The sequence below is a fragment of the Lolium perenne genome, chromosome 3, assembly GCF_019359855.2.
Source record: "Lolium perenne isolate Kyuss_39 chromosome 3, Kyuss_2.0, whole genome shotgun sequence".
NCBI lineage: Eukaryota > Viridiplantae > Streptophyta > Magnoliopsida > Poales > Poaceae > Lolium > Lolium perenne.
This window is the reverse complement of record NC_067246.2, coordinates 95,227,285-95,237,016: the sequence shown is the minus strand read 5'-3', so window position 1 is coordinate 95,237,016 and position 9,732 is coordinate 95,227,285. Positions and strand designations below refer to the sequence as shown.

Below are 9,732 nucleotides of genomic sequence, written 5' to 3'. Positions count from 1 at the left end.
ACATGTCCATATTTCAAAAAATATTCGTTTTTTGAAAGCAAAAAAACCAATCAGAAAAGAAGAACATAAAACGAAAAACCGATCGAACCGAAGTAACAAAAAAACTAAAAAAATACGAGAAAAATCGCGCTAATGGGCCGCGGCTGGAGTCTTTCAGTTAGTGGGTGGGGCTTATTCCCTGCTGGGCGATGTATAGGAATTACCCTGTGATTTGGAGATAAGGCACCAGCAATGCAATGATTACATCCTCTTCGCCGTACACCTCCATTACGTATGCTCGATCGGCCATGGACGCCGGCGAGCTCCATGTCTTCGACGCCGGCCGTTGCGCCGACGGGTACCAGCTGGGCCTCGCCGTGGGCCAGCGGTTCGGCGAGACGATCAGAAGTAGAATGCGCGGGGACCTCTTCCTGCACGAGCAGCTGCTGCCGTTCGCGTCCACGGCGGCGGGCAAGCCTCTCCTCGCCGCGCTCCAGGCCTCCAACAGGGAGAGGTACCCCCGGTACTGGGACGAGCTGGTGGGCACGGCCGCCGGCAGCGGCGTCCCACTCCTGCACGTAATTTTACTCCATCCCGTTGCTTGCTTAAATTCCCCGTCTGAAACGTGGGAATTTTTATGGCTCTGTGCCTGTGCTTTGCCGGCAAATGTACTTGATGCTTCTTAGAGAAAGAAACCTGCATTCAGGTTCCAGCAGAACTTGCACACAAGTGCAGTACAATGGCTCATTCCAGAAGTTTCTTGAGCAGATAATTCTGGTCAACTTCAGGAAGGAGATTCGGCCGTTCATCCCAAAAAGGGAGGATGATCAAGAACCGAAAGAGGAGCCCGACGACGACTGCTCCGACATCCTGATGGTCAGCGAGTCGACGGCGATCGCGGCGCACAACGAGGACGCCAACGTCGCGCTGCTCGGCCACACGTACGTACCTATACCAATTGCTTTGCCCATTCGATGTACAGTTAGTACCGATCGAGGCCTCTGCATTTCAGCTACATTGTGAAGGCGACGTCGCCGGACCGCGCGTCCTCCTTCACCGCCTACACCTACGCCGGCGAGCTCCCGACCTGCGCCTTCGGCTTCAACAGCAACGGAGTAGTACGTCCCTTCTCGTCAGAGAAGCAAGCAAAACGCAGTAGAACAACTGTTACATACATCACGAATTCACGACCATGCTGAAGTTCCAGTACCAACGCTCGATTTCAGGCCTTCACACTCGACTCGGTTCCGCCGGCGAAATGCGAGGTCGCCGCGGGAGGCATCGCCGTGAACTTCGTGTCACGCGACCTGCTTGAGGCGAGAGACATCGACGACGCGATGCATAGGGTGTGCTCGCCGGCCGTCTCCGTCGGGCACTGCTACAACCTCATGGACGTCAGAGCCCGGCGCATCGTCACCGTCGAGACCGCCTCCCGGAACCGGTTCGCCGTCCACGAGGCCGGCCCGGCCCCCTCCTTCCACGCAAACATGTACCGCCATCTCCAAGTGGAGCAGGTACTAGTACTACACAGGTCAACAAATTATCCGAAATCGAACTGTTTCATAAACTCCATTGTGTCGTGTGGATTTCCAAAGGTGTACGACGAGAACTCCATGAGCAGGGAGAAGAGAGCGGCGCAGTGCGCCATGGACTCCAAGGAGAACGCGCTGTCTGTGCTCGGAGACACAGCCGATGAGAAGTACCCGATCTTTATGACTGGTAACCATCTAGTATTTTTTTTCTTTCACATCGACTGGTAACCATGTAGTATGTGCGTAACATCTTTATGTAGGTACTGATTAAGTGTCAAAGTTTGCAACAAAAAACATGATCTGTTTTCGCCGGTGACCTTTTTTCAGGTCCGACATTGTACACTCTATGCACCGTCATGGTCGATCTTGATGAGGAGACGATGGCCATTTACAGGGGGAATCCAAAGAACACAAATGTCGTTCGAGTAGTTCTTCCTATGTTGTGAACCGCTAAACATGTCATTTTTTTGAAATAGGGCATAACATTTGTCATTTTTATTAATTAAGGAGAAGTTAAAAGAGATCTTACAAACCAAACGACACTTGACCAACAGTCAAGCACAATGTACAAGCCTACTCTCGTGACATGTCACATTACTCAAAGCCTTAGCCCCAGTGAGGCTCCACATCGCCGCCTCTTCTTTAATTTTGTTAACCAACATATTTGAAGTACATGCTTCATTCTGGAAGGCGCGAACATTCCTTTTCTTTCAAATTTCTCATGAGACTAACATTGAAAGAGAGGCCATGGCCTTCTTTGATTGTCCATGCTTGGGAACTCCATCAATCCACCACTCTTTGATGGAGCGCATTGCGTGCCAATTATTCGTGTCATCATTATTTAACCCAAGCCATATTTTATTTTGAACCATATCCAAATGGTGAAACGATATTTGAAGAGAAGGTGAGAGGCGGTTTCTTGCACTTGATTACAAAGCTTGCACGTCCCAGAATTTTTCCATCCTCTTTTCTAGAGCCTATCCACCATCCACACCCTATTCTAGATAATTAACCGAGTGAAGAATTTGCATTTCGGCGGTGCCCAAGGCTTCCAAACCACGAAGGGCAAAGGAGATGTCAGTTGGCCTAAGAATTGCATATTGTGGGCCATTTTAGAGGAGCATGATCCATCGTTGGTGAGCTTCCATGAAATGGAATCTGGCAAATTCGGGTCCAAATGAATCGCGTGTAACATCTTCCAAAGGTGGTAAATTTCACAATATGCTCAATGGATAGGCCCTCTTGTGTGTTGACTTGGGAGACCCAAAAAGTTGTTATCCAAAGCTTTGTTGAAGGTGAAATTTTTCCGCTTGGAGGATTTGAAAATTGAAAATAAGGGGAGCAATATCTTTGGGACGCCTTCCATCTAGCCAAGCAACCTCTCATATTAGCGCTCTCTTTCAATTTGGAATAGAGACCTTAGTGGCTGCCGCAAATAGCTCATGGTCTTGTGTGGTGTGCAAGGGTTGAAAAGTCTGATCCAAGGTTTAGACTCGTCGTTCCATTCATGCCAAAGACATCCCATTTGAAGATCCAAAGCAAATTTCATAGGGTTGAGGATCCCAATTCCCCCATACTCTTTCGCCTTGCAAATTGCTTCCCAATTCAATTTGCATTTTCCTCTGGTAACCTTGTCACAAGCCGCCCAAAGAAAATCTCTCTGGATGCTAAAAATATTCATGAGGACCTCCACCGAGATATTTAACACAGTGATGTAGTAGACATGAATGCTTGTGAGAACCGAGTTCATAAGTCTAGTGCGTTCGGCCATGGTAACCTGCTTCCCGAGACAAGGAACAAGCTTGGCAGCCACTTTATCTTTCAAAGATTGGAAGTGGATTATCTTTAGCCTTGTGACCGACAGAGGCAGCCCAAGGTATTTCATTGGAAAGGTTGTGCGAGTAGCCGGAATTTCATGGAGGATGTCTACGAGGTCAATATTGGCACATCTAATTGTTGAAGAGTGTAGGCAAGAAAGTTGATATCATCCTTGTTGGGCACCATAAAGATGTCGACATCATCGACATAGAGAGACATTCAGAGTATTGGAGCTCTCCCATGCAACCTCTTGAGATGCCCTTCCTCGGTGGTCTTTGGAGTATGTGGTGTAAAGGGTCAATGGCCAACACAAAGATAAGATATGAGAGAGGATCCCTTGTCTTAACCCTCTACCATGCTTAAATGGGTCACATGCTATGCCATTGAGAAGCACCCTCAAAGTGGAAGTAGTGAGAAGAGTCACAATCAAATCACAAAATTTGCTTCGGAAGCCCATGTGTTGGAGCATTTCGCCAAGTGGTCCTATCTAACCGAATCAAGCCTTTCTTGATGTCAAGATTGAAGATAAGAGTTGGCGTTTTCGTCTTCTGCAGCTGAAAGATCATATCTCATTTTATATGTGTTTTGGTGTTGATGACAATAATAATTTATGAACATTTCGGTTTATAAGATTTGTAGGTTATTACATTCTCTAGATGCTTAAAGAGTGAAGAGTATACAAGATATTGGAAGAAAAAGGAAAGAGAAGAAGAAAGAAAGAAAAGAGAAGGAGAAGAGAAAGAGAAAAGCAAAGGAGAGAAGAAGGAGCGGGGGTCCTGGGCGGTACCGCCGGCCTGGCCGTGGCCGGAGGCTCCGGCCTCGGTACCGCCCATGGTACCGGCGGAGCGGCGGGCAACACTGGATGTTTGCAGGGGGGTTGGGGCACCCGGCGGTACCACGGCCGGTACCCCGGGCCGGAGGCTCCGGCCTCCCCCCCGGTCCGGGCCCTCCTGGCCACGTGGCCGCCCCCGGCTGGCTCGCGCGCGCGCCTAAGTCCGGTAGTACCGGCCCAAACTCGCCGGTACTACCGGCCACCCTTCCCCAAGTCTCCAACGGCCAGATCAGATGGCCCCTTTTTAAGGGTTTCTTCTCCATTGAGCTAGGGTGGCTCATTCCCCTTCTAAAAAAGAGATACACCATTGTTGAGCCACCAAGAACATCAAATCCATCGGATCTCCTTCCTCAACCATCCAAATCCCTTGTGCTTTGGAGAATCGACGGAGAAGACCCCGATCTACATCCTCACCGAAGCGTTTTTCATTTCCCCCTCTTATGCTTGAGGGCCCCCTTGCTAGTGTTCCTCTTTGGATCCCTAGTGATTGTTGTTGATGTATGCTTGTTGATTTGTTGTGTTGTAACAGATTTGGGAGCCTCCAATTTGGTTGTGGATGTGTGCCCCAAGAACCTTGTAAAGGCCCGGTTTCCGCCTCGAGGAAATCCCTTAGTGGAAGTGGGCTAGGCCTTCGTGGCGTTGCTCACCGGAGATCTGAGTGAAGCCTTCGTGGCTGTTGGTTTGGCTTTCGTAGCAACCACACTCCTCCAAACGTAGACGTACCTTCTTGCAAAGGAAGGGAACTACGGGAATCATCTCCGTGTCATCGCGTGCTCCACTCTCGGTTACCTCTATCCCACTCTATCTCTTATATATTGCGTAGCTATATCTTGCCTAGTTGATAACCTTGTCATATAGGTAAATTCACTTAGTTGCATATCTAGAGAATTTACCTTTTGTGTCAAGCCTAAATTGAAAAAGAACTAAAAATTGGTTAGCACCTATTCACCCCCCCCTCTAGGTGCGGCATACGATCCTTTCAATTGGTATCAGAGCCTCGGCTCTTATTTCGGGCTTAACCGCCTAAGAGTATGCCGGACGAGGAGTCCTCGGAAGGGGCCGCCAAGATGGTCTCCGTGGAAGACTTCAATTCGTTGAAGTCCTCCGTGGAAGCCCAAATGGAAAGCATGAAAAAGATGATTGCCGAGCTTTTGGCTCCGGCACTTCCCAAGGCTCCTAGTGTAGAGGTTAAAGACACGGGTGTGTTACATGAGGGAGAGGCTTCGGACTTACCCTCATCTACCAAACCCGTGGAAGGTGATAACTTAAACACTATCAAATCCCCCATTGCATCTCCCAAGGGAACTAGTGAAAGGGAGAGCTACAATCGAGTACCTCCACCTTTCCAATCACCCGATATACCGGTTCCCATGCCTCATTTGAACATTAGGGGCGACCCACCTAAGTTTTCTATTGAGGATTTCGGTACTTGGCAATTTGAGTTCCGCTCTCATGTTTGTAGTGCCTCCAATGAATTATGGAGAATCATCAAGGTGGGCTTCAAGCCATACAACCCCGACAATTTGACTAGAAGAGAAGCCATTGAGAGTCAACTCAACAACACCGCCTTGCACATGATTCAATCAAGTGTAGGGACAAAGGAATTGCATCGTGTCCGGAACTACACCACCGCCAAGGAAGCTTGGGAGGGTTTGACCGCGAGTTGCATTGGAAGTGAGAGCACAAGGAGGAACAAGTATAATGCTCTCAAGAATAAAGCCGAAGGGTTCATGAGGCTTCCGGATGAAGATCATGAAGATATGTATGGAAGACTTCTCACCGTTGCCGATGCCTTCCGGCTCGTTGGTGCCACCCACATCAATGATTCTTGGATCAAGGAGAAGTACATTGAATGCATGATGCCATTTGTACCCATTGATGTCAAGACTCTTGTGGGAAGGGAATGCTATTCCTCTCTCACCTCTCAACAAGTTGTGCACGAATTGCAAGCTCTCAAGGTGCTTGAGGAAACCTCTCATGATTCTCGCAATCGTGCTATTGGGATGGCAAAAGGTTCCAACCTTGCCTTGGTGGTCAACTCCGTTGAAGAAGTGGTTCCTCAAGAATCTTATAGAGCATCTTGGAGTATGACTTATCCGGAAGATTTGCAATGCCACTTCCATGATCACATGGCCTTCCATGCAAAATCCTTTTGGGTTGATCCCTCCAAGGCCAAGGAAGACAACATCAAGAGGAACAACAAAAATGGGTTCACAAGCTTTGGTCCAAAGACAAGATCATGCTACAATTGTGATGACAAGCGCCACTTCATTGCCGAATGCCCCTATGAGAATAGAGAGCTTCACAATGGGAGGCTCATTCCCAAGGACAAGAGCAAAGACTCAAAGGGCAAATATTCAAAGCCACCCAACAAGAAGTTCTACAACAACAAGACCAAGAAGGGCAAGAGGCCCTCAAGAGTTGTGCTAGTAACAAGGGAAGAATATTCTACCGATGAAGTTGAAAGTTCTAGTGGCGATGAAGATGAAGAAAGCTCAAAGGAATTGGCCGCCATCGCCACCACCAACACACCCTCTTCATCTCTCTTTGAATCTCCCAATGAGAACCCTCAAATCAAGAATGCACATTGCTTCATGGCAAGGTCCTCCTTGGACACACCTATTGTGCTATCAACTCAAGAAGAGTATACCTCCGGAGATGATGATGTTGATGATGAAGAAGATGCCACCTCTAATGGATTGGTCGCTCTTGCCTCCCTTTCCACCAACTCTTCATCACCAAGTGAATCCCCCAATGAGGTCATTCATGTGGAGGAAGAAAGTTGCCTTATGGCTAAATCCTCCGAGGTATCATCCCCTAACCCCTCTATGCCTAACTTATCTAGCGATCTAGGGGTTGATGATGCTAGTCTAAAAGTGAAACAAGAAATGCTAGATTTTGATGATTTCATTCTTAACCTACAAGGTAACACTAAGAAGCATGTTTCTAGCCTCATGGTTCGTTTAGCTCAACAAAGTGATATGCTTGAGAAAAAGGGTCAAATAGAGAGAGAAGACTCTCTTGAAATCCATGCTCTTAAAAATGCTCTTGAGGAAAGTCAAGAAACTATAGCTTCTCTTGAGGAGAGGCTAGAAACTCTTGAAGAGCCTCAAGATAAAATTAACAAGCTCACTAAAGCTAGAGATCTTGCTAGGGCTAAGTTTAAAGTGCTTAAAAAGGAAAAGGCCCAATTTGAGGTTGATCATGAGAAACTTGTGAAAGATCTAGATGAACTAGACAAAGCTCACAAAGCTTTGAAGAGTGAATACACTCTCTTATCCAAGTCTTATGAGCAACTTCAAATTAGGCTTGCCTCATATGATGTGCCTAGCTCCTCTACTCCTTCATGTGATCATGCAAATGTTATTGAGGAAAATGCTAGGTTGAAAGATGAACTTGCTAGGACCTCCTCCCCCCAAAGTAAACTTTCGTTGGATGATCTTTTGAGTAAGCAAAGATCAAACAATGGGAAGGAGGGACTTGGTTTTAATTCCAAGGCTAAAAAGGCAAACAAGAAAAAGACCAAGCCCGCACATGAGAAAGCTAATGGTGAACCCCGAAAGGGCAACACCATTAATGATGATGGTGCGGGAATAGACAATCCTCACTATGTTCTCTTTAAAGATTATTATGGTGATGTTTATGCTAAGTATGTTGGTCCATATGATGGTTATGTTGCTTGGTCTATTTGGGTCCCAAAGACCCTTGTTGCTAACAAAAGAGGACCCATTGAAAAATGGGTACCTAAATCCAAGAATTGATCTCATGTAGGACTATGCCGCCGGAGGTTCAAAATGGGTACTTGATAGTGGATGTACAAGTCATATGACCGGCGGCAAGAACCTCGTCAAGGAGTTGAGGCCTAATGTAAATGATATCACCGTCTCCTTTGGCGATAATTCTACATCCGAGGTATTGGGTTTTGGCAAGGTTGTGGTTGCACACAACATTACTCTTGTGGATGTCATGCTTGTCAAAACCCTTGGTTACAATTTGCTTTCCGTTTCCGCCCTTGGCAAGATGGGTTTCGCCGTCTTTATTGATAATGATATTGTGGTCCTCTTGTGGAGCAAGACTCTAAAAGTCGCATTCGTTGGGTATCGCGAACACAACTTGTATGTGGTGGACTTTTCGGGACCACCACGTCAAGTGCGATGTGCCTATTCGGAAAGGCGGACGTGGGTTGGTTGTGGCATCGCCGCCTAGCCCATGTCAACATGAGAACTTTGCAAAGTCTTCACAAGGGGAACCATATTGTGGGACTAATGGAAAATGTGTCTTTTGCCAAAGATCGTGTTTGTAGGGCTTGTGTTGAAGGCAAAATGCATGACTCTCCGCATCCAAGCAAGACCATCATCTCTTCCAAGAGGATCTTGGAGCTCCTTCATGTGGATCTCTTTGGTCCCGTTACTCATGCAAGTCTTGGTGCGAAGAAACATTGCTTGGTGATTGTTGATGATTACTCAAGATACACTTGGGTCTACTTTCTCAAGACGAAAGATGAGACTCAACAAATATTCATTGACTTTGCTACCGAGGTGCAACGCCAACACAACCTCCTCATTATGGCAATAAGAAGTGACAACGGCTCCGAGTTCAAGAACTATACACTCAATGATTTTCTTAGTGATGAGGGGATTCGTCATCAATATTCCGCTGCTTACACCCCTCAACAAAATGGTGTTGCGGAGAGGAAGAACCGGACTCTTATGGATATGGCAAGGTCTATGATGGCGGAGTATAAATCCCGCTATAACTTTTGGGCCGAAGCCATCTCCACCGCATGTCACTCCTCCAACCGGCTCTATCTCCGCAAGGGCTTGAACAAGACTCCATATGAAATACTCACCGGCAACAAGCCCAACATCTCATACTTCAAGGTGTTCGGTTGTAAGTGTTTCTACAAAATCAAAGGAGTTCGTTTGTCTAAATTTGCTCCTAAAGCTTTGGAGGGTATATTTGTTGGTTACGGTGCCGAATCTCACACTTATAGAATCTTTGATGTATCCTCCGGGATTATCATTGAATCTTGTAGTGTGAAGTTCGAAGAAAATGATGGCTCCCAAGTGGGGCAAGTTGATGTTTGTGCAGGTGATGAAATACCTCAAGATGCCATAGTAAGAATGGGTGTGGGATTTTTCCGCCCCATTGAGGGACACGGTGTGGCGTCTCGGGAAGGACTATGCTCTACCACGGTGGAGCCCTCATCTTCTCAACATCAACAAACCCCATCAAGTGAAGCAAATGATGCACCAACCCAAGAACAAGAACAAAACCCTTCCTCTAGTGTGCAAGATCAAGGACAAGATCAAGGACAAGATCAAGGACAAGATCAAGAACAAGATCAAGGTCATGATCAACCAAGAATTCATGATGGTTCCGACGAGTATCCATTTGATATTTGCTCCGCACCAAATGATGTCCAAAATCAAGCACATGATGTTGAGCACCCACAAGAGATTGTAGTTGCTCAAGTTGAAGGTCAAGACGGGGACCCAAATGGTCAAGATGATCAAGTGACACCTCCAAGGCCAAGAAGAACCAAGGAGGAGATCGAGGCCCGTCGTTTAG

General features: G+C 47.0%; 1 protein-coding gene across 2 annotated transcripts; it reads left to right on the top strand.

Moving 5' to 3' along the window:
- The first annotated feature begins 216 nt into the window (after positions 1-216).
- Positions 217-2,048, top strand: LOC127341869 (uncharacterized). Of its 2 annotated transcripts, none has more exons than XM_051367811.2 (6): positions 217-557; positions 768-920; positions 992-1,097; positions 1,206-1,493; positions 1,575-1,698; positions 1,839-2,048. In XM_051367811.2, the coding sequence occupies exons 1-6, from the start codon at positions 274-276 to the stop codon at positions 1,955-1,957; spliced, it is 1,074 nt and encodes a 357-aa protein (XP_051223771.1). In that variant the 5' UTR covers positions 217-273; the 3' UTR covers positions 1,958-2,048. The 2 variants fall into 2 exon arrangements, with proteins under 2 accessions (XP_051223771.1, XP_051223770.1); XM_051367810.2 differs by having other exon boundaries at positions 748-920.
- The last annotated feature ends 7,684 nt before the right edge of the window (positions 2,049-9,732 follow it).

Excerpts from the sequence above, each read along its gene's own strand:
- LOC127341869 (XM_051367810.2), top strand. The coding sequence starts at position 237 with ATGATTACATCCTCTTCGCCGTACACCTCCATTACGTATGCTCGATCG. Across the intron at positions 1,098-1,205 it reads GCTTCAACAGCAACGGAGTA|GCCTTCACACTCGACTCGGT; the intron begins GTACGTCCCTTC and ends GCTCGATTTCAG. Across the intron at positions 1,494-1,574 it reads GCCATCTCCAAGTGGAGCAG|GTGTACGACGAGAACTCCAT; the intron begins GTACTAGTACTA and ends GGATTTCCAAAG.